Here is a 24,103-nt window from a genome sequence, read left to right as displayed (position 1 = left end):
TTTTAGGTCCCTGAGCTTAGTTTGCCAGGCAGTCCTTCCCTGAGTTAGTCAGGGTAGCATGTGGCCCCTTGGAAGGACCTTCTTCAAACAGTTTAAAAATTCTCCCATAGTTTCACCTTTTATTTTTTTAAAGGGAGGAGCGTCATTTTAAATTTTGAAATCTTTTATCAAACTGATGTGTGTGTGTGTGTGTGTGTGTGTGTGTGTGTGTGTGTGTGTTAGCATACTTGCAGCTTTATCTTTTTCCATGTGTCCTGCTAGTTGGACTATCTTTATCACATGCGAAGTCTCCTAGACGTCTTAAACGGTTCACAGAGGTGAAAAAGGAGTTAAAACAGCCCTGACCAGTTTGGCTCAGTGGATAGAGCGACAATCTAGGGACTAAAAGGTCCCGGGTTCGATTCCGGTAAAGGGCATGTACCTTGGTTGCGGGCACATCCCTAGTAGGGGGTGTGCAGGAGGCAGCAGGCCGTTGATTCTCTCTCATGGATGTTTCTAGCTCTATTCCCTCTCTCTTCCTCTCTGTAAAAAATCAATAAAATATATTGAAGAAGAAGCGGGGGAAAAGGCGTTAAAATGGAACTAGTGGACTGCTTTCCCTATCGGTCCTCGTCCCTGCGGGGAGCAAGCCTTCCCGAAGGGCCAGCTCCCTCACCTGAGAACCCGGGGAAACAGGCGGAACTCAGGTGCGCGAGGGCGGGGAGCCGGCCGAGCCCGGCCGCCGAGGACTGTACGGCAGCGGGGGAGCGGTTTGGCGGGGACACCGGGCCGCTCGCAGCCGCCGCCGCGATGCTCCCCTCCTTGCAGGAGTCGCTGGATGGGGACGAGAAGGAGCTGGAGAGCAGCGAGGAAGGAGGCTCCGCGGAGGAGCGGAGACTCGAGCCTCCGCCCAGCAGCCACTACTGTCTCTACAGCTACCGCGGAAGCAGGTGCGGGGCCGGCCCTGGCCGCTCGCAAACGCCATCTTCTCTCCGGGCGGAGGGGGTCTGCCCGAAGGGCCCTCGGCGCCCGCCCCACGCCGTCCTTCCGGGCCCGCATCCGGGACGTCATTGCTCCCGCTGGCCCTGCCATTGCCCCGGTCCCTTCTCGTGGCCCACGTCCTTTGTTCAGCGCAATGCCCCCGCATGCATGTTCAACAATGTCTACGTCCACGCCCCGTCCTTCCTGTCATTATCGCCCCCACTTGCTTCCATTTCCCCCACACTTCCTTCTCCCTCCCCCTCTCCCCCTGTGGTTATCCCCTGCCCTTGCTGCCTCCTTCCCTTCGCCCGGCCGACTCTCCTGGGGCTGTCGCGGCCCTTTAGCGTCTGGTTTTTAGAGAGGATTTCCTTGGCCCTTCTGGATATTGCATTTCCTTCCCCTCAGGGGGCCTGGGGAGAAGGGGCCATCAGCGCTGTTTTGTGGAGTTGCCCTGGCATGGGGACAGGCACTTCTCCCTTGCAGCATGTTACTTGGTTGTTCGCCCCTCCCCTGTGTGCTGTGTGAGTCGGAGCCATCACTGACAGCTTTTTTATTGCTTTGGTGGGGTGTAGATCGGCGGCGCCGCCGAGAGGGGACAGTGATGATGGAAGCCCAAGTGGCACAAATGCAGACACTCCCTCTGGCGATGACTTCAGGTAAAAACAGCCTGACCCTAACTCATGCCTGTGCTTGACTCTTCCGTGCATCGTTGGCCTGGAGGTGTCAGTAGGGGCCCAGTTTCCACTCAGCTGTCCCTGAGTCAGACCATCAAGCCCGCCTGTGTCCCAGGAACCTCATGTTGATTTCCTCATTGGCTCATTCATTCCAGACTGGGACAGAGCCAAATACCGATAGCGCCCAAGGTGGTTGGTTAGCCAGAGACAAGGATTGTGAGTTTCATGAAAGGAACTCCAGTAAATAGTCAATATCGTATGGGTACCAAAACATTTAGAATCCTTTGTTTACTGGTACCCTTAGAATACCCATTTCATAGCGCCTCTGCTGCACACTAACTATAAACCCCAGGATAGTAGGGATTGCTCTCTTTTGTTCATGTAATACATATTTATTAAGTGAATGAATGAATGAATGAACTTAACACTTGATGCAAAGTAGAGATACCCTAGTGATAAATTTATCATTGAAATGATATGATGCCAGAGACCTTGCTTCAAAATAAATCTGGAAGGTGGAAGGGTACAGGCAAGCATGGGGGTACAGATGAAACAAAATTGGCCATGCCTGGCTGGTACGGCTCAGTGGTTGAGTGTTGACCCATGAGCCAAGAGGTCCCCAGTTTGATTCCAGGTCAGAGCACATGCCAGGATTGCAGGCTTGATCCCTGGTAGGGAGCGTGCAGGAGGCAGCCAATGGATGTTTCTCTCTCATCAGTGTTTTTATCTTTCTATCCCTCTGCCTCTCTCTCTAAAAATCAATGAAAATCAATAAAATTAAAAAAAAATTGGCCATAAGCTGATAATTGTTAAAACTGGGTGGTGGGTATATGTGAGTTCATTATAATGTTCTCCCTACTTTGTATATGTATTTTCCATAATATAAAACCAAAGAACCTTGAGAAGTATTGAGAAGTACTGAATTCATATTTTTTGAGAAGTGCGGTGACAGTAGACCTTATCTTCCTGCATATTCAAATTATAGACTTTATATTCTAACCTGGACCAAATTAAAATTCTTATTTTTAGCTTATGAGTGATTGCTAAGCTAGGGTATTTATTCTTGGATAAGAGATGGAGGATTGAGGGGAAAAGAGGAGGCGTGAAATAGTTACCTAGGAGAGTAGAAAAATGATTGAGTGAGCCAGGAAATGTAGTTAGAGCCGGGCCCACTTGAGCTAGTGATCATTAATTCAGTTTAGTCCAACTAGATTCGACTGCATATAATTATGTGCAGAGTAAGCAGAGAGCTGGACTAATCAGGTCTGAAGTTTTGCTAAGCAAGTACAGTGAGATGAAAATAAAGGGTTGAATGAGACTTGTGTGCGGGGGTCTGATGATAATGACTGGCCATGGACTATATGCTGGGCAGGGAAGTGAGATAAGAAACTTGAGGGACTATGGAATAAAGGTAAGGCCGGTGGATTGGGGGTCTCAGTAGAGTCATCACACTAGACAATGAGGTGAAAAGAGAGTATAATTTTAAACTCTTTGATGAGGTAGCTCATACTTGGTGACATGCACCCCTGCCAGCTGCACCAGTGGTCAGAAAGTTTTTTCAGGTCCTCAAAGGGACTCTGGCTTTTAGTAATAATCTGACCGACTTGTGGGGTGTGAATGCAGTAGGGCACTGATAAGCACCATGTGTCTTTCATTTGTCAAGCCTCTCCCTGGCGGACACTAATCTGCCATCTGAAGTGGAGCCAGAGCTGCGCAGTTTCATTGCTAAGCGTCTCTCTAAGGGAGCCGTCTTTGAAGGGCTGGGTAATGTTGCATCTGTGGAGCTGAGGTAAGTGTAAAATGTGCTGTGTCCCGAGTTTTTATTCCTGAGCTAAATATGAGAAGTGACGAGAAACTCCAAAAGATCAACTCCCACCCCATCTGCAAAACCCATCCTTGTTCTCTGCCTGCCTGAGCCCTGGGCCTTACACATAAACATTTGAGGAATGGGATTGATTGAGCAGCAGGGACTTTCCTGCCAAAGTGTATGGATTTAGTCTTGGATTTGGAAGAAAAGAGTTAATCACCAAAACCAAAATTGCACACTACAGTTTGTGAAGTGCTTTCACAAAGTATGATGCCCTTCTCTCGACAAAGGGGCAATAGAGCAGATACTGTTACTTACATTTTCAGATGAGGAAATAAATTCAGAGATGTTCATGTCACAAGGCTGGCCACATTCATGGAGGTCAGGCTCACATATAGGTGTCCTCAGTTGAATTTCAGCGTCTTTCTATCACACACCTTGATTGTAGTTCACTTCAGGCCACGATGTTGGCATCAAGTCCCCTCAGGAATGTGAGGCCACAGGTTACATATAAGGCCACGGGGTAAACATGTCATATCTGCCTGGAGCTCCAAGGATTCGTGAAGGTTTGGGGAGGAAGAGAAACATGCTTATATTTATGTAGACACGTGCTATGAACGAGAGTGAAACTTGCATGCATTTTTCCCATAAAACAGGTGAATTCAAAGAAATTCCATGTTTGTTAGGTGCTGCTTTAGCTGAAGCCCATCATGGTATACATTCATTTTCCTCTGCTGTTAGGAGTAAACCAAGGAGAAGTCTGGAAAGTTCTGACCTAGTGAGCAATATAACAGTATTGCCACATCAAGATGACCAGGGTTCAGAAGAGGCCATAAAATTAGATGCATGACTTATCAGAATAATACATAGAGCATTTTTCTTTCTTTTCTAGAATTCCAGGTTACCGGGTTGGTTGTTACTACTGCCTTTTCCAACAAGAAAAACTGCTTCCTGAGACAGCAGCAAAGGACTCTGAGCATACCCCTTCCGAGTACGTGGTCTGTTTTTTAGGAGGGTCTGAAAAAGGACTTGAGCTATATCCTTTCTTTGGTCTTTTAGGATATCAGGAGGGAAATCGTGGGGAGGCAAGAGAAGGGGTATTACTACTCTAAAAGGCTTTCCTACCCCTATGTATTTACTTGGATTCCATACCTTTATGTGACCAGTCTGTCTTGGCTTGTTTTAATGTACATTTTGTGTTATTTGCAAGACTTCATATTTCCTTTTGAGAGATAAAACACTTCTTGATTCATCCATTATTACTTCCTTAAGAATATACTTTCAGGCTTGAATTGGACAAATACATTCAAGGGCTGAAAAATAACATGAGCTCAGAGGTAAGATGATTGAGTCAATAGTTTTTTGAGACTGAGGTGATTAATATACTATAACTTTTAGACTTGTTAAATTATACAGGTAGACACAATGACATTTAAATTCTAAAAATGCCCTGCTTGGAGGGCCAGTTGAAAGGTATTTGTTAAGGGAAGCAGGGAACATAGTCCTGTAAGTGCTATAAATTTCACAATCTGCTTCTGATGATTTGTATCCATGAAAAATTCAGTCCATTAAATTCAATGGTATATGGTAACATGCTGAGTGAAGAAGAGGGTGCTCTTCTGATTTCTGGGCGCATAAGATTTACATTATGGTCAGAACTAATGGTCCATGAAGCCTCTGGCACCAGAGACGTGCTTTGCAATGGCAGGACTGCCCTTGAACTCCACATCAAAGATTTTTAGAAATGTTCTATTTTTCATTCATTGATTTCTTTTATGAATTATATATATCCACATCTATTAATTTATTTATACCTTTTAAAAAACTATCCATTCAGCTTGTAGCAGTTTTTAAAGCCATAACTCTTACAAATTTACTATCCATTACATAAGGTAATATCTCCTTTTACTTACCATGCACTTAAAAAGACTGCAGGAAAGGGTAGCATAGGAGTTAGCAGGGACTTGAGTTTGGGGGAGCTGCTCTCCTACTGGAGCGATTCCGTTGAACCCCAGAGAGCAGCTCAGCCCAGGAAGCTAGATGTGCTCTTGGCAGCATGTCCGAAAATTGGAGTGGACTTGAGCGTTTGGACAAGGTAACTTGTGTTCTTCCCAATTCTCAGTGTGAACTGCCTACGTTCCTTCAGACGTTCAATTGGCTCTTTAGAAGCTAATACGTACATATGTCAGACACTGTACCAGGAGCTGGGGAGACAGGATTACGTGGAGCGTATCTCCAATGAGTTTACCGTGGGGAGATGGACATGTAACGCACAACTCCTCCCAGTGAAGAGATAGCATAGAACCCGATCCAGCCTTTCATTTTGTATAATGCATTTCTCAGTGTGTTTTATATCATAATTCCTTTTTTTGAGTTGGTAGTTAGCTTAAAAAAAAAAAAAAAAAGAGGTGTTTGTCCTTAGTTTTTTCACTGTCAAGAATATCGTGAAGAAAGTGTTAAGTCCACCAAGGTGAAGGCTTATATTAAAGCAATGACATTCTCTCTTGATCTAGGAAAGGGGCCTGGAGAACCACGTCAAGTCCTACCTGAGTAGCTGGTTTGAGGATGTCGTGTGCCCGATCCAGAGGGTGGTTCTTCTCTTCCAGGAGAAACTTACCTTTTTGCTACATGCTGTAAGTGTGGCTCAAACGAAAGCATTTTCTCAACTGAGAATCAATAGAGCAGAGTTTGGATTATTTAAAGACTTATTCATTTTCTTTAACATTACTCCCCTCCCCCCCTCCCCCGAATATTACTCAAATAATGCTTGTACTCTATTTACTCGGATCTAGAAAGGTACTTTACTTAGGTGGAATTGCAAATAGTGGGTCTTCCTATTAGGATAAAACAATTAAAAATAATTACTTTTTCAAATGATCTGAGAGAGGTGTAATTTCCAAATAATTTGAGAAGGAAAACAGAAAGTGTTTTAACTATATGAAAATATCCAGGAAAAAAATGAAAATTCACTAAAATATCCAAACACTGGGGAAGGCTTGAGTAAATGCCCAGTTTTTTCATTTAAATTTGCAGTGGTAGATGCAACCGAGACTGGATGGCGCCATGCAACCAGGTGGGAAAGCCAGTTTCAGACTGAGCGAGAGCAGCTTACGAGGCTCAGGAGAGCTCCTGGGCAGTGCCATCACTGGGGGGAGGTGACACTTACAAGTAGCTGCTCAATAAGAAAAACTGGAGAACATGCGTCAATTAGGCTTTATTTTTCTCTTGTAGGCTCTGAGTTACACTCCTGTTGAGGTTAAAGAATCAGATGAAAAAACAAAGAGAGACATTAACAGGTAAAGAATAGTTTTGCAAAGAGAGAACCTTTTACACAGAAAATCTGATATTTATGTTTTAATATTTTTATTTTTTATATTTTTAAAGGACATTAATATTTTTTTGAGTGATGTTAGAGAGAAACAGCAATTTGTTGTCCCACTTATTTATGCATTCATTGGTTGCTTCTTGTACATGCCCTGACTGGGGATCGAACCTGCAACATTGGGATGAAGCTCCAACTGAGCTACCGGGCCAGGGCCTGATATGTTTTTAAGTCTCCTATAACGCAGAATGAATTTGCTTTCTCCCTCCCATCCTGCAATGTTATTTGTGGTAAAGGACAGTGTGTGTGTGTGGCAGGTTTCTGAGTGTGGCCAGTCTTCAGGGCCTTATTCACGAAGGCACCATGACATCTTTGTGCATGGCCATGACGGAGGAGCAGCACAAGTCTGTGGTTATTGACTGCAGTGCTTCCCAGCCTCAGTTCTACAACGCAGGTGAGTCACGGCCTTGAAGCAGCCCCTGTGGCCTTGTGAGTTGGGCTCTGTTTTTGTACTCTGAACAGTTAGTACAAACTTATCCTTCCTGCCCTGTGCAGCTTTACAAGTTTATCCCTGACTCACCACAAACAATAGCAATTCTAAAAACATGGAAAAATCACATCATGCCTAGCAAGTTTTATATAGAAAAATTCGTGTGTGTGTGTGTGTGTGTGTGTGTGTGTGTGTATATATCTTTATTTCAGAGAGGATAAGAGAGTGGGAGAGAGATAGAAATATTAATGATGAGAGAGAATCATTGATTAGTTGTGTCCTCCACCAGATATGCGCCCTGACTGGGAATTGAACGTGACCTCTAGGTTCATAGGTCAACATTCAACCACTGAGCCATGCCAGGTGGGCAAAAACTCTTGTATATTTATTTAAGGAGACAAATACAAAAAATATTCATAAAGGCATTGTTTGAAATAGCAAAGAATTGAAGGCAACTTAAATGCTTCCATCGACAGGAAAATTATCTGGTAAACTCCTATATTTATGCAATGGAATGTACCAGTGAAAATGTATGAACTAGAGCTACATGTCTCCATATAGCTCACAAACATAGTAAAACATCCATTAAAGAAAAATACATAGTAAATTTAAAGGGTGTATTAAAATGATCAGTTATCATAATGTGAATCTTAAATCTTAATTAAACTATTTTCCTTTCAAGAGGAAAAAAAAAAGAAAAATATGTAGACTGGGTGGAAGGGGGCTTTTGGGAGATTAGGGAACATCTGTAATATTGTCCACAATAAAAAAATTTTAAGAAGAAAAATACATAAAAGTTTTGACATATACAAAATACTACTTTATAGAGTTTATAGATACAAAAGTACATGACAATAGTTTAAAGGAATATTGGGAATAATATCCTTTTTAATGGGAAAGAAGGGGGAATGCAGTTGAGAAGTAGCACATGGGGGCTTCAGCTATTTTGGTATTTTTAACTAGGTAGTGAGTACAGTTTTCTTAGACCATTATAGAAGTCTTATATGATTCATTATAAGTGTTTTATTTAATAAGGAAATAAAGAATATCACAATGTGTACAAATATCAAATCATTATGTTGTACTCTTGAAACTAATGTAATGTTATATGCCAAGTATACCTCAATTTAAAGTAAATAAATAGAGTCTGGCCAGTGTTGTTCAATGGCTGAGTGTTGACTTATGGACCAGGAGGTCATGGTTTGATTACAATCAGGGCATGTGCCTGGGTTGCTTGGCTTGATCCCCAGTATGAGGCATGCAGAAAGCAATCAATGGATGATTCTCTCTCATCATTGAAGTTTCTATCTCCCTCACTATCTCCCTTCCTCTCTCTGAAATCAATAAACCCCCCAAATTAAAAAAAAATTTAAATTAAAAACCAATATTTTAAAGTAAATAAACAGAAAGAAAGAAAAAAGAATAGTTTGCACTTTGTAGAATTTCATTTTTATTTAATTTTTCTAAATATTTTAAAGGAAGCAACCGATTTTGTGAGGATTGGATGCAGGCTTTTTTGAATGGTGCTGAAGGAGGTAACCCTTTTCTTTTCCGACAAGTACTGGAGAACTTTAAACTAAAGGTAATTAATTAATTGTGTGCCAAGCACCACATATAACTTTTGTCTGATTTTAATTAGATCCAGGGACAGAGGAATAAATCTGCTTTCTAGCTGTGATGTCTATTAAATGGGACCTTCTCAAAGCTAGAATCTTCAGGAGGCATTTACTTTGTTTTCAGTGGCTTCTGCATACATATCATTGCATTTCCAGTTAATTGGATTGAATGCTTGCTTATATCTCCGGTATATCAACCTTATAATTTGTGACATGTCTTAGTTGGAAAGCACAAAAAAAGTGGCTTAGTGCCTAAGAATTCAAAATTCTGGTTGGGAGGAGCATTGTCACCTTTTAAAAGCATGTTTAAGATTGAAAAAATATTTTTACTTTATATAAGGGATTTTATTGTACCAAGGGTACAGCATATTAGTGATAACAATGATAGAACTATTTAAAATAAAAAGTAAACATGTGCAACATATGAAATGTTTTCAGCTGGATATGAAGTTTTTTTTAGGTATTTTTATCTCATGAAACACATATTTAACTGGGTAATCTTTTTTCTAGGCCATTCAAGACACAAATAATTTGAAGAGATTTATCCGACAGGCAGAAATGAATCATTATGCTTTGTTTAAATGTTACATGTTCCTAAAGAACTGTGGTAGTGGAGATATCCTTTTGAAGATCGTTAAAGTGGAACATGAAGAAATGCCCGAAGCCAAAAATGTGGTAGCTGTCCTCGAAGAGTTTATGAAAGAAGCTCCTGCCCAAAGTTTTTGATCCAATTTTGAGATAACTGGATTGTGAAACTGTATATTCCAGAGTTGGTGTTTGAAATTACAGTTGTTATAAATTGTCATAGGATTGCTATTTAAGTTGATTTGAAATGCATTCTATGTTTTTTCATTTTGTATTTTTAAAATTTAACATAATTCAACATGAAAATCTGAGGAATGTCTTCATTGAATCCTAGATAGATGTGTGTTCAGAGTTGTGAACTTTAGTACATTGCTAGTCCCATAAATTCTAGACTTTAGGGAGTTGTTGCTTAAAAAACATCAGAGGTGATTTTGTGCTTCTCTCAGGAGTGTGCTGCAGTATTTGGCAACCTTTGCTCTCAGAAAAATCATAATATTTCTTTCTCAAAATGTACTCCTTTTCTTAGGACAGATTTCAAAGAGATCTGTGCATCCTGTGGGTACTTGATAGTGTTTTTGTCTGCTTGGTAATGGCATGGATGAGGAAGCCAGCTTTTAAGTCGATATGCAAATAAATTATAAATGTGTAAAAAATTAAATGAGCTTTAAAAACAGATACACTAGCTTCAAGATCAAACATTATCTCTGATGGAAAGCTACTAGAGAGGTGGCCTCAACACTTTTCTTCATTTGTTCACAGGTATTAGCCAAGAGCCTGTATTTTCTTTTACATGAAAATGCTGAAGTTTTTAAACAGGGTGTTAACAAAGAAACAAAGTACATACATTTTACAAACAAACTATAACAAAGAACACAGATTCTTAATATCAGAGTTACCCACTGCTTTTAGCTTTTTGTAGTTTGTTTTCAAGCCTCATTGTTTTACTCTGAATCAGTTAAAAATGCCCTCAGCTAGAATCATTCATAATTCCCATGGAAGCCAACTGTAGCTACACACACGATTGCCTTTGTTCTGCAGAGCTCTTTAATAAATCCATTTGATAATGATTTTTTGTTTAGATGATCGGAAGTCTTGTGTTCTTACTGCCCTCAGGATGCTTGGAGGGACACAAGTTCGTAAAAATCATCTCCTAAACTCATATAAATTCACATTATGTGCTGAGCGTTAGCTTTCAGAATGACTGGCATTGGCCCGTTGCGTCTTCTGCAGAAGTCGAGGGACATGACTCACACAGCCGCTTCTTTTCCTTTAATGAGAAATACAGTTCAGGACCTTCATAAAGGCTTTCATAGGGTTTTAAACTTTAATAACTTGGATTGTAGGCAGTGCAGAAAAAAAAAAAAAAATCCGAGTAGCATTTTTATAGCATTAAATTCAGAATGACTATGGGAAGTAAGCAGTTTTATGGCACTTCCCTGGAACCCAACTTTTTCTAATGTTCTTGGCTGTCCACTTGGAAATTATCAACATTTTGAGTCCGGAAAACATTTTTCATTTTCAAATCCACATGTCATTTAAGAATTCATGCTGTAAATGGCACTTAAAAGCAAATATATTGTCTGCTTCAAGTCACTTAAGAATAGCCAAGGTATAAGTATATATTCTTTCTATTACTTTGTTATTGTTAAACCTTACCCGAAGATATTTTTTCCATTGATTTCTACAGACAGTGGAAGGAAGGAAAGGAGGGAGGGGGAGAAGGAGAGAAACATCGTTATGAGAGACATTAAGATGATGTGTGTTTCCCTCACATGCCCAGAGCTGGGGATTGAACCTGCAACCCAGGGACTGCCTTTGACCAGGAATCAAATCTGAGACCCCCTTTTTTGTGTGTGTGTGTGTGGGGGGAGGTGGGGAACTCTAACCACTGATCCCACCAGCCAAGTGCTATGTGTACTTTTATATATAATTTGTGATGTAGGCTCATTATATTACACAGTTGTAAACAATAGTCTTATTTTAAAATAGGCAGTCTGTGACAAACTGTTTATCACTACTGTAGACAAGGAAAATGGTGATATTGAATTGAATGTCTTGGCCATGAGAAGAAACTCAAAGAACTCATGACCAGAAACCTGTACTGTATCCAAATCTTAATAAGCTAATGTATTAATTTTTAAAGTTTTAAAAAGGATTTGTTCAGTATGGAATACAGTTAAGTATTGTGTGCCATAGACACACAGAGGAAATATATGTCATGTATCAAAAAATGGTTTCAGTTTACCTGTAATTATTTTTTTCTTTCTTTTTCTGTTGTAATTATATTTGTAATAATAATAATAATAATAATAATAAAACAACTTAGCTTCTCACCAACATAGTCATTTTTATTTAATGAGCTCGATTCTCAGGCCTGACATTTTTGTTAACTCACAAAAAGTTTATGGGGAAACTGTAATTGTTATGCTAAAGAATTTGTTGAAGAAAATTGAATCACCTGCTGGAACACACCTTTCTGCATCTTGCAAGAGGGAGGCATCAGGCAGGATGTAAGAAATTTCCACGCAATACTCACCGTCCAGTAATGTCACCTGTAGAACTCCATCACCTGGGCCCCTTCCCTTTCCTCTCATTCATTCTTAACCCTGACAGGTGCCTGTCCTTCACCAGAGGATCCCTTAGACCAGATGCCAGAAAAGCCTGCAGGCATCTGGAAAATAAGATTCCGTTACTACGGCTACACTTTCCTAATCATGTCTTCTCAGTAACAAAAGCTCTGCTGGCTTCCTCCAAGTCTTGGAGGTCTAGGAGGACAGCTCCTGTCCTATAGGGCTGAACTTCCTAAATGGGGCTCTCAGACTTTAAATCTTTGAGTTGGCGTAATGCTAGATTCTGGAAATTGGGGAAGGCGGTTGATAGGGAGCAGTCATGAATGGATAGCTGTGCGTTTTCTTGTAAACTACTTGGAAGAGGGAGATTCTGTTAGAACACGGAGAATATGTTCCAAGGTTCACTGCTGTTCCTGGATGGCCCTAATCCAGTGAGACAATCTAGACACAAACACCCTGACTCTTCTACACGTTTAGTGTAGAGCAGTGGTCGGCAAACTCATTAGTCAACAGAGCCAAGTATCAACAGTACAATGATTGAAATTTCTTTTGAGAGCCAATTTTAAAAAATTAAACTTCTAATGCCACTTCTTCAAAACAGACTCGCCCAGGCCGTGGTATTTTGTGGAAGAGCCGCACTCAAGGGGCCAAAGAGCCGCATGTGGCTTGTAAGCCTGTTTGCCAACCACTGGTGTAGAAGTCCTATGTGAGCAAGGGAGGGCTGAGAGCATGAATTCTGCAATCAGGCAGTTAGTTCTGGGAATGAATGCAGCCAGGCCATGTGCTTCAGGAAGTTACTAAATTTCCCTGTCTTCCCCTCATGTGTAACTGGGGACATTTATATCCACGTCACACCAAATAGCTGTGCAATGAAAGAGAATGATATATTGAAAATGTTTCATCCAGTGCCTAGCACCTAAGTACCGTACTCAGTAAATTGTGTTCATATCAGCAGCAAACATTAAGTTATTGGAAGAAGGAGAATCTGGTAGAAGGAGGAACGAGGGAAGTGAGAGGAGGCGAGGCAAAGCTAACGAGACAGCTTTTGTCTGTGCAGGGAGCTTGCTTTTAAATGCCTCCGACACCTTGTGGGAGCCCCAAACTGACCCAGGGGAACACGGGTGCTCACACAGGGTCCCAACTTCCCTTACGGAGAAGTCAGTTCACACTCCAAACAGAGGAGGGTTCTTAGACCTTAGGCCTGAACTGTGTTCTACAGTTTGTTCTGGGATGACTTTGGCAGCATTTAGAAATAGTTTCAAATGACACACAGGAAACTGTTGGGAAAGAGCATTACGGGAAACTCCCATGCTGAACTGAACAGGGTACTTATATCCTCAAACAAAATTTAACAGTTATGAACAGCAAACGACATGCATTGCCAATGGCTTAGAAAAACCTGGGGGAAACCTTTCACTTTCTCAGGCTGCATCCACTCAAAGCCCGCTGGGTCCTTAAACTTACCAAGCATAGGCCTTTACCTTTACATTTAGGCTCGTATTTTCCCCTTTTACTCTGAGAACATTCCCATCCCTTCCAAAGGATCAGGGTGTTGACAATCCTCAGAAAGACCTAAAGACTAATCTCCTAGGGAAAGAAGGAAATGCCTAAGAAATTTCAAAGAAGACTTCCAATGATATCAGTCAAAATATTAATCTCTCATCAGGGTGTAGAGTAAGAGTGGAAGGGGAAGGCGGGACACCCACTACAAACCTGGCACAGAGGTTCTTGACCCGAAGCCATGGATCGGTTTCCTTATACACAGCCAGCCCCACCCAAATTATACACAAAATTGTCTGTGGCCCGACCGGTGTGGATCGTGGTTGATCTTTTCACCCTACAAACGAAGAGGTCACAGTTCCATTCCCCTGTCAGGCTCCATCCCCAGTGGGGGCGCAGGCAGGAGGCAGCTGATCAATGATTCTCTCTCATCATTGCTGTTTCTCTCTCTCTCTCCCTCTCCCTTCCTCTTTCTGAAACAAATTAAAAAATGTTTTTAAAAATGGTCTTTCTGTGCTATTTTTAAAAAAATATATATTTTATTGATTTTTTACAGAGAGGAAGAGAGAGGGAGAGTTAGAAACATCAATGAGAGTCACTAATCAGCTGCCTTTTGCACACCTCCTACTGGGGATGTGCCTGCAACCAAGGTACATGCCCTTGACGGGAATCGAACCTGGGACCTTTCAGTCCGCAGGCTGATGCTCTATCCACTGAGCCAAACCGGTCTCGGCTGTGCTATTTTCATAGAAAGAAAAATCATAGCTTTCATTTACTGCTCAAAAAAAAGAGTTCAGTAGCCGAAACCGATTTGGCTCAGTGGATAGAGCATCAGCCTGCGGACTGAAGGGTCCTGGGTTCGATTCCGGTCAAGGGCACATACCTTGGTTGTGGGCATATCCCCAGTAGATTTAAAAGATTTCAAAGAATCTTTGAAATTTCTTAGGCATTTCCTTCTTTCCCTAGGAGCTTAGTCTTTCTGAGGATTGTCAACACCCTGAACCCAGTAGGAGGTGTGCAAGAGGCAGCTGATCAGTGATTCTCTCTCATCAATGTTTCTAACTCTCTATCCCTCTCTCTTCCTCTCTGTAAAAAATCAATAAAATATATTAAAAAAAAAAAAGAGTTCAGTAATTCAAGAAAGGTTAAGAACCACCAAGCCAGAAACCCTAGCACCAAGAAACAACCCCCAGCCCTAGCCGATTTAGCTCAGTGGACAGAGCGTTGGTCTGTGGTCTCAAGGGTCCCAAGTTCGATTCTGGTCAAGGGCATGTACCTTGGTTGTAGGCACATCCCCAGTAGGGGGCATACAGGAGGCAGCTGATCGATGTTTCTCTCTCATTGATGTTTTTGACTCTCTCTCTCCCCTCTCCCTTACTCTCTGTAAAAAATCAATATATTAAATCACAGCCCAAACCGGTTTTACTCAGTGGATAGAGTGTCAGTCTGCAGACTGAAAGGTCCCAGGTTCGATTCCCGTCAGGGGTATGTACCTTTGTTGCGGGCACATCCCCAGTGTGGGGTGCTCAGGAGGCAGCCAATCAATGATTCTCTTTCATCATTTAAAAAAATATATATATTTTATTGATTTTTTACAGAGAGGAAGGGAGAGGGATAGAGAGCTAGAAACGTCGATGAGAGAGAAACACCGACCAGCTGCCTCTTGCACAACCCCAACCGGGGATGTGCCCGCAACCAACATAAATGCCCCTGACCGGAATCGAACCTGCGACCCTTCAGTCCGCAGACTGACGCTCTACCACTGAGCCAAACCGGTTTCGGCTCTCTCTCATCATTGATGCTTCTATCTCTCTCTTCTCCCTTCCTCTCTGTAAAAAATCAATAAGATATATTAAAACACACACCCACAAACCTCCCATTTGTAGTATATAAATCACAGACCCACCACCATGGCTACACACCCCCCACCCCCACCCCCGGCCCGCACGCCATGACCCAGGCCGAGATGAAACAGGCCAGCCCCTTCAGGCCACTTTCGGAATAACGGATGGCTTAAAAAAAACAAATCTTTAATGGAATCTGTGGTCAAATAATATGTTACAACAAAAATATACAGAATGTACACAATACAAAAATATTTAGAAACAAACATTGCAGCTTGGTTTCTTGTTTGTTTTCCACTTACTTCCTTGGGGGGAGTGGGGAGGGCAGAGCTGAGCGTTGGGCAGTTTTTTAAGGCAGAGGAGTGAGTATCTGTGCTTTCCAGCCAGCCCTGGGAGCACGGTGCCAGGAAGGGGCTTCCGGCCACCTGGGGAACCTGCATTATTTGCAAATGAAATTGGACGCAGGGGAAAGGCTGGGCCTGGTGAGCAATGACTCTCCTAATCCCCCCGGGCAGGAGCGGTTCTCATGGAAATGGAGAGTCCTATTACGCCTCATTAGGGAGCTTTTCCTAATTAAAAAACGAATGACTAATGGTGTCATTAAAGCGAAATTTCTCCTTTGAAAGTTTGTTCCCTGCCCCCCCCCCCCCCCCCCCCCCCCGCCGCTTCTGTGATTCCTCTTCCGGAGGAGTGAGTGGGTCTGTGGCTGCTGCTGAGAGAGTCCCCAGGTTTCAATTTCTGCCTCATGCAGGTGCAAACCCGGCTTCGCTCCGTGGCCGGGAGATCCACACCACCCTCACGTGTCGGCCGCACTGGCCTGGAGGCCAACGGTGGTGGAGGAAGGAGGGAAACATGCTGCTGGCAGGGTGCTGGGAGCCGGGGACAAAGGGACTTGCTGAGGAGAAAGCCCTGCCCCTGGGTTAGAGACCTGGGTAGCGGGGAAGTGACAGTCACCACTGGATGGCCCTGCGGAGAAGGGATGGCTGGGAGAGGCTGGAGGAGACGGCTGTTAAGCAGACCAGAGAACTTCTGAGTTGCCCTTCGACACTCAGCAGACAGGGAGCAGCTGACACTGGCTGGGCTGGGGCCTACGGTGAGGATCCGGGGGTGGGGACAGGGGCTGAATGGGGGGTGAGGATGGAGGGTGAGGATGGGGCAATCTGAGCTGCTCCAGGCCTCAGAGGATGTGGGTGGGACTCCCACCGAGGGCAGTCCTCCCAAACAGCTTCCATCCTAAGCCCCAGGGAACTGGATGCCCCTGGAGGGCTTTGTAGAATCTAGTTCATGGTCTTGTCACTTCTGCGAGAGGAAGGCCCCTCTCCACGCCACACCAGACAAAGGCAGAGGGAGGGGGAGCTCTCTGCTCCCTCAAACTACAACCCAGAACCTCCAGGGGCTGGGAGAGGGCCTGGCAGAAAGCCCTGCTCCCCAGCAGGCGACAGCTGCCTCTGCCGCTCCAGGAGGGTCAGCTCCATGCACGCACAGTTAGCAGTAGCCATAGCCCCCTCTGCCATCCTCACCCATCTCCTCATCCCCGGCTCTAGCTCCGTCTCTTCTCCCCAAGACCGACCCTTCCAGCTACACCTTTCCCTCCGGAGGCAGAGGGGCTGGCAGGGCACAGACAAGGTCCCTCAGGGCAACGCAGCCCAGCCGCCTGGGCGGGCCGTCCTCAGCAGAGTTGGCGCAAGTGCAGCCTGAGCTTTTGCGCCATGCGGACAGCCTCGTTAGCAGTGGGCGAAGGCGGAGACGGGCTGGGTGTGGGTGACCTGGGTGGAGAGACCGTGCCCATTTGTGTGTGATGACTGGGGACGGAAGCCACTGTGGCCCAAGACGCCCAAATGTCCGGCCCGGCTGACTTCGAGCCTCGGGGTGGCTCTCATGGGCCAGTGGCTGGCAGAGGCAGTCCCTACACTCCTGCGCTTGTTCCTGCAGGAACCCAAGCCTGGCTTCTTCCTCCTGCGGGGCTGTCAGTGGTTGGGAGTCTCGAGAGCAGTATAAAGAGAGGACATTTTGTCAAAAGCCCTCCTCCCACCTTCCCTGGGGCCTGCACCAGCTCCTGCCGCCCGGAGGCCATTCCCTTGTGAAAGGGGTGTGGGGATGGACGTGAACACCTCCCAGCTCCCTCCTCGCTCTGAGAACCCGCGCTACAGCTGCCTCACCTCTGACGCACATCCACGCCCCCAACAATTCCTCTCTAGGTCTCCACCTAAACTGGAATTCCTTTTGCTGCAGCCTCCCGTCCCCCTGAACTCAAAAGTCACGTGGCCTCCATATTCCTGCCAGCCTCTGTTGCACCCCAAGCTCCTCCTTCCACAGGGAGACAGGACAGAATCTTCTCAGTATGAAGGCCACTCCAGAGGGAGCCCGAGCAGGAGCTGGCAAAGGCGAGGAAACCTCAGCATCCTGAGGGGCCGTCCTCCCTCCACAGACCCCTCCCCCAGCCTCAGTGATCCCCAGGGGGACGCCTGGGAGGCCCGGGGAGTGGAAAAGCAGAGGCAGGCTTTGCTAAACGCCAGGATCCTTAGGAACCACAACACCCTACCTCTCAGCCCCTTCCTTCCTCTCATGCAGACGCGTCCACAGGCGCCCACTGCCCCTCACAGCCTTCCTCTGGGGACTCCAACTCGCCCCATTGTTTTTCCCATCACACGGGCACCTCCACCCACCACACCACGTGCTCACCATCAGAACAGTCTCCACAACCAAAGGAGAGGCCCGATGTGCGGTCAGGGCAACGGAAGGGCAGGGCTCCAGAGACAAGGCAGGGCATGGGATGGGATGTGGGCCCTGGTGTGAGAGGCCAGCATGCAGGGGGAGAGGGAGGGAGAAGTCCCAAGCAGGGCCTTCCCCAAGGGGGAACGAGGGATGAATTCCCTCTTGCTGGGGTTCCTCTTGCTGGGTACCCCCATGGCAAGGGTAGGGAGTTATAGGATCTCCCTCCTCTGCCCCCCCAGGCGTTAGAGGCCACACCCCAGTGCCCACCTATAGGCACAGGAAGTCACCGGGGCTTCCTGGCCTCGTCCACACGTCCGACACCAGGCCCCCTTCCCCTCCTAGAGCTCCAGAGGGAACACTTTCTGGCCCGCCATTACCTCTGGGCTGGACAAGGGCCTGCCTGGCCACTGCCCCTCAGGCCTTCCTTACATTCTATGGCAGGGGTGGGGAATGTCCGGCCCGAGGGCCACATAAGGCCTGGGAAAACATTTCGTCCGGCCCTGCCAAGGCATTACGGATGAGTCAAATGTTTGACCAAACGCAGCAGGCTGATGTTTACGTTGATGATTTTGTGTGGCCCGTGAATGATGTTATAAATACCCAGATGGCCGTTGGCAGTAAGGAGGTTCCCCACCCCTGCTCCATGGTCTCTCAGGGTGGAGGATGAGGCTGCTCTCGGCCCACCCAAAAGGGACAGCCCCTCTCAGCCCACGCCAGGCCTCTGCTGGCCCGATGTCTTTGGAAGAGTCTAGAAAAACAGCAGCAGCCAATCCAACTCCTCCAGCAGGCGCCTTTCAGAACAGAGCCTCCACCGTCCGCCCAGCATGTCTCATCCTCTTCCTCCTGGCCTCCCTGAGCTGGTGATGAGAAAACGGAATCCAGATGCTCCTTTCCGATGCCACGTCTCCCTCCCCTCCCCGATCTCCGTCCTCCAGCCCTTAGGGGGGCGGGGGCAGCTTCAGGTCCAGCAGGGTGTAGGCAAAGATATTCCAGAAGACAGCGAACAGCACGAAGATGGTGTACATGGCCACAAAAATCCACCACAGCGACTGGTCCTGCAGCCTCTGCTCGTAGTTCCTCAGGACCACCACGCCCAGGGTGATGCCCACGGCCACGCCACCCAAGTGTGCCACGAAGCTCGGGTGCGGGCACGGGGGATAGGCCGACGGGTGGAACCGGAGCCACACGGCCCGCCCGAACTCCATGCTCACTGCGAGGGGAGGAAGCACAGAGAAGTCACGGCAGGCCCCAGGCAGGGGCTGAGCAAGAGGCCTTGGAAGCCCCCCACCCAGCCCCCACCCACTCTGCCATCCACCTGTTACCCCACGCGCCACAGATCAAGCTCTGTTTGTTCTGCGCGCTGGGGACACAGTAGCAAAGCAGACAGACAAGTCTCTGTTCTCCCAGGGCTTATAGGACCTGGCAACCCACCAGCATTACATACACGAGGTCAGTTCAGTAAGAGGAACTCTATGGGAAACAAATATAAGTGACTCAAAGCCAACGCTGGGCCCTTGCTGGTTTGGCTCAGTGGATAGAGCGTTGGCCAGTGGACTAAAGGGTCTCAGGTTCGATTCCAGCGAAGGACACATGCCTGGATTGTGGGCTCGACACCCTTCCGCCCCCAGTATGGGGCGGGCAGGAGGCAGCCAATCAATGATTCTCATCATTGATGTTTCTATCTCTCTATCCTTCTCCCTTCCTCTCGGAAATAAATAAAAATATTAAAAAAAAAATAAAGCTAGGTATAAGGAGGGGGATTCTTTAGTTTGGAGAATCAGTCAAGATCTCCCTAAAGAGGTGATGTTTGCTTGGCCAGACTGGCTCAGTGGTTGAGCGTCGACCTATGAACCAGGAATTCACGATTCAATTCCTGGTCAGGGCACATGCACGGATTGTGGACTTGATCCTGCGTGGGGCATGCAGGAGGCAGCAGATCGTTTTATTCTCTCTCATAATTGATGTTTCTATCTCTCTCTTCCTCTCTGAAATCAATTTAAAAATATTCTTTTGCCCTAGCTGGTTTAGCTCAGTGGATAGAGCATTGGCCTGCAGACTGAAGGGTCAAGGGCATGTACCTCGGTTGCAGACTCCCAGCCCTGATTAGGGGGAGGCAACCAATCAATGTGTCTCTCTCACATCAGTGTTTTTTTCTCTCCTTTCCACTCTAAAATAAATAAAAAATAGATTTTTAAGAGAGGTGGCATTTGAGCCGAGATGTGACTATTGATCGAAGAGCACTCCTGGCAGAGGGGACAGCTGATGCTGAAGCTCTCGATCCGTGCTGTCACATGTCCCAGAGGCTCAGCCTCCACGTTGGTACAAAGTCTCAGCCTCCGTGTACCAGGCTACCCTGCCGGAACTTTAATAACAAGCAACATGTGCTAGCGCTTTCCAGTTTATAAAGTGTTTGTATGTATCGTTTCAAAACCCTCAGAAAACCCTCAGAACCAGTGTTCTGTGCTTGGAAGGAAGAGATGAAGGGGGAGAAGGGCAAAGAAGGAATGGAAATAAATGGCCCCAGCAAGGTGCTGGGATTTCTAACAGATTCTGAAATGCCCTCCCTCACTCTCCAATCCATCCTTCTTGCATGAACTTGGGTTGGTCAATTCAATGGGGGTGTCCTCTCTTGAAGTAATAGTTGCTGGGAAATTGCCATTTTGTTAACCCACCATTCAAAGACACTTAGGGCAGGTACGCTTACCTCATTTTACAGATGAGGAAACCAAGGCGAATTTGACAGATTGAAAGACAACCATGTGAGGGGAATTGTGTCCTTGCACAGGTACCATTTAATGCACCAGTGAGCCTCTCTCCACCCTAGCCACTCAGGGGTGCCAGCACCTCCTGGGGATTGCCTCACCTTCAGGCATGAGCCTGCAACTCCAAGGATGGCCGACAGATGGCGGAAAAGGTGCAGCCAGGGACAGGCACTGTGTCCTCCCCACTCCTCCCCAGGCCCTGGGGCATCTTCCTGCCTTTGCTTAGCAGGCCCTGGGATCCACAGGGCAGGTTTGAAAGACGTGGTCCCCGACTCCAAAATAGCATTTCAGTTCTGCTGATCTTTAGAGTTTTTTTTTTTTTTAATTTTATTAAAAAAAATATTTTTATTGATTTCAAAGAGGGAGAAAGAGATAGAAACGTGAATCATCAATCAGCTGCCTCCTGCATGCCCCACAATGGGATCAAGTCCACAACCCAGGCATGTGCCCTTGATAGGAATTGAACCTGAGACCCTGTAGTCTGCAGGCTGACACTCTATCCACTGAGTCAAACCAGCTAGGGCTGTTATTTTCTAAATAGCAAGAGTCATACTTCTCTTCCCTTCCTTGCAAACAGACAAGCTGAGTCTGAGCAGACAGGGAAGCTGTGCTCACCCCTGCCCTGCCCCCTCCTCTTCCCCCACTGCCCTGGCTCAGAGTCTGTGCTTTAGGGCTGGAAGTTCCTCTGGAAGTGGAGATCCTCCAACTGGCAACTGAGACCAGAGAGTCCTGAAAGACAGGAATCAAGTGGAGCCCACACAGGCCCCTCCGCGCCATGATTTTTCTGGCCCCGTCTTCCTCTTCCCCACCAGGTGGGTGGCTGACCCAGGCAGAGACCGTCCTGGTGCTCCTGCCCAGCCTGGCTAAAGTGTGGGCATTAGAAAAGGCACAGGCTGGCTCTGACTTCGGCTCTACCATCTCTAGCTGGGTGGCCCAGGGCGAGGAACTCTGAGCCTCGGTGCACCCCTGAAAATTAAGCCTAAAAATATCCTCTTCACAGCGGTGGTCTGAGGACTGAATGAGAGACTGTGTTCCCGTTGCTTTCTTGCTACCCCCTTCATTTCTGTTCAGACTATTCTCTTTCTTTCTCAGAATGAGCCTCCTGGCCTCTGGTCCCATCTCTCTGACACTCAACTCCTCCACAATGCAGCCTGACTGGTCTCCTAAACCTGAATGTGTCAGTAACTCTTTTTTTTTCTTTTCTTTTTTCTAAAAACGTCATATGGGATTTTCATTTTAATAACACTTAGAAATTTCAGCAAGCCATCAATACTAGTTATAGTAAAGCTTTAAAATTAGCTTGTGTCTTATGAAAATTGCTTATTAAAACTTCTTATGGCTATTTTCAGGGGCCTTAATGTCTTCGATGTCTTTAAGGCTCATAACATGGCTTTACTATTGCCAGCTTTCTCTAAATTTCCTAACACATTCAGGTAAGCAGACTTATTGGCTGGCTTTGTTGGTAACTCTTGTTTAAAACCTTCCAAGGGCCGAAACCTGTTTGGCTCAGTGGTAGAGCGTCAGTCTGCGGACTGAAAGGTCCCGGGTTCGATTCTGGTCAAGGGTATGTACCTTGGTTGCAGGCACATCCCTGGTAGGGGGTGTGCAAGAGGCAGCTGGTCGATGTTTCTCTCTCATCGACGTTTCTAGCTTTCTATCTCTTTCCTTTCCTCTCTGTAAAAAAATCAATAAAAATATTAAAAAAAATAAAGCCTTCCAAGGACTTCCTAGTGTTTGCAGATGAAGTCCAATCTTCCTCTTTGCATTTATTTATTTATTAAAAAAATATTTTATTGATTTTTTACAGAGAGGAAGAGCAAGAGATGGAGAGTTAGAAACATCGATGAGAGAGAATCTTTGCATTTAAAGTCGTTCATGAGCTGACTATTATCTCTTATCACAATCACACAGTATCAAACCTCATAGGTCGAATTTGCAACTGACTTGCAGGCCATGACCCTTCACCCACCTGAGTCTTGGTTCAGGTTATTCTTTTTACTCCCTGTACCCGCAATGCCCTCTTACACCCTGGCTACACAGTGGCCCTCCTGCCTGTCCTGGTCAACATGACCCTTGCAGGTAGAATGGACTAGGGCCCACAGCCTGCTCCTAGGGGTTCATGGGTTACAGTTTGTAAACCTGCTAAAATTACTAGTTTCAGTGCACATGTACACACACATATGTGTGTTTTTCCAGGAATGGGGTCTCTAGCTTCCAATAGGAGATCTCAAAGGATCGACTCTGTGACCCAAAAGGTTATTAAGAAGTTATTTTCCTTGACCTGGATGCCGGTCATTGAGCTGGATGCTCACTCTGGGTGCATTTTCCCATCTGCATATCACATGTCAATAAAAAGTTTAAGGTTAAGAAATAGCAGAGTGGCCCAGACTTCTCTCATAACACTCCTCGTTGTTGCACATTATTGACAGCTCCTCCCTCTTTTTCTTGACCATAAGCCCCTGAAGGGCAGGGACTGTGCTGTCTTTATATCCCCAGGCCCAGGGCAGGGCTCCCTCCCTCCAGCGGGCTGGTCAGTACTTACTACAGATCAAGGCCACACCCATCCGCAGCAGCTTGAATTGGCACTTCATGCCTGACCAGTTCTAGGAAAAGAGGAGAGCATTCCATTAGTTCCAGACTGGACCACTTCTCTGCAGAAGCATCTCACTTAAGAAAACCCAACACTTAAAAAAAAGTAATCTTCCCTTAGCCGGTGTGGCTCAGTGGCTGAGCATAGACCTATGAACCAGGCAGTCACGGTTCGATTCCCAGTTAGGACACATGCCCAGGTTTCCAGTTCTATCCCCAACTGGGGGCACGAAGGAGGCAGCCAATCAATGATTCTCTCTCTTCAGTGATGTTTCTATCCCTCTCTCCCTCTCCCTTCTCCCCTGAAATCAATAACAATATATTTAAAGAGAAATAAAATAAATAAGTCTTCTCCATTAAGTTCTGAGTGAGGGGTTGTGACTTAAGATTTTAAGACACCGACGTGGCTTTAAGATGTTAGACAATGGTAAGCTTATTACTGTCGGAAAGCTCTGGAGCCGCACCAGCAGGGCAAGAGAATCTAGAGGGAAATGAGAGTCCCTGTCTCCTCTAGGCACACAGACGCCACCTGAGAGTTGCATCAATTGCTGGGTCTGTGGCAGGCAGTTAGGCAGACAAGAGCAGAGCGAGGACGGATGACGGGTGATGGGCCAGGTACAGAAGGTCACCAGAATGGCAAGCCCCAGGTGCCCAGCAATGGAAATCAGT

General features: G+C 45.8%; 2 protein-coding genes and 1 non-coding gene across 8 annotated transcripts in view; 1 reads left to right on the top strand and 2 right to left on the bottom strand.

Moving 5' to 3' along the window:
* Positions 1–648: 648 nt before the first annotated feature.
* On the top strand, positions 649–11,787 carry CUNH17orf75 (chromosome unknown C17orf75 homolog). Of its 2 annotated transcripts, none has more exons than XM_045587359.1 (10): positions 649–931; positions 1,538–1,616; positions 3,298–3,423; positions 4,334–4,477; positions 4,721–4,778; positions 5,955–6,074; positions 6,673–6,737; positions 7,081–7,217; positions 8,732–8,835; positions 9,380–11,787. In XM_045587359.1, the coding sequence occupies exons 1-10, from the start codon at positions 790–792 to the stop codon at positions 9,593–9,595; spliced, it is 1,191 nt and encodes a 396-aa protein (XP_045443315.1). In that variant the 5' UTR covers positions 649–789; the 3' UTR covers positions 9,596–11,787. The 2 variants fall into 2 exon arrangements, with proteins under 2 accessions (XP_045443315.1, XP_036310199.1); XM_036454306.2 differs by having other exon boundaries at positions 650–929; positions 1,533–1,616.
* Positions 11,788–15,533: 3,746 nt separating this feature from the next.
* Positions 15,534–24,103, bottom strand: part of RHBDL3 (rhomboid like 3) — a 56,344-nt gene continuing 47,774 nt past the window's right edge. For 3 of the 5 annotated variants that reach the window (XM_036454297.2, XM_036454300.2, XM_036454298.2), the window contains 2 exons: positions 23,388–23,448; positions 15,534–19,293 (listed from right to left, as the gene is read on the bottom strand). In XM_036454297.2, the coding sequence (XP_036310190.1) occupies positions 18,735–19,293; positions 23,388–23,448 (620 nt within the window). In that variant the 3' untranslated portion in view covers positions 15,534–18,734. The remainder of the gene's footprint in view (positions 19,294–23,387; positions 23,449–24,103) is intronic. The other 2 variants (XM_036454301.2, XM_036454303.2) reach the window with 1 other exon arrangement.
* Positions 22,177–22,302, bottom strand: LOC118728138. The gene has a single exon (XR_004990805.1). It is a non-coding gene; the product is annotated as a small nucleolar RNA SNORA33 (small nucleolar RNA).

Source organism: Pipistrellus kuhlii, unplaced genomic scaffold (assembly GCF_014108245.1).
Source record: "Pipistrellus kuhlii isolate mPipKuh1 unplaced genomic scaffold, mPipKuh1.p scaffold_m20_p_28, whole genome shotgun sequence".
Taxonomy (NCBI): Eukaryota; Metazoa; Chordata; class Mammalia; order Chiroptera; family Vespertilionidae; genus Pipistrellus; species Pipistrellus kuhlii.
The sequence above is the reverse complement of the archived record's forward strand: the minus strand, read 5'-3'. Positions and strand labels throughout refer to the sequence as shown.

Coding starts and splice junctions, on each gene's coding strand:
- CUNH17orf75 (XM_036454306.2), top strand. CDS start 790: ATGCTCCCCTCCTTGCAGGAGTCGCTGGATGGGGACGAGAAGGAGCTG. Junction 930..1,532: donor TACAGCTACCGCGGAAGCAG/GTGCGGGGCCGG, acceptor GGTGGGGTGTAG/ATCGGCGGCGCCGCCGAGAG. Junction 7,218..8,731: donor GCCTCAGTTCTACAACGCAG/GTGAGTCACGGC, acceptor AATATTTTAAAG/GAAGCAACCGATTTTGTGAG.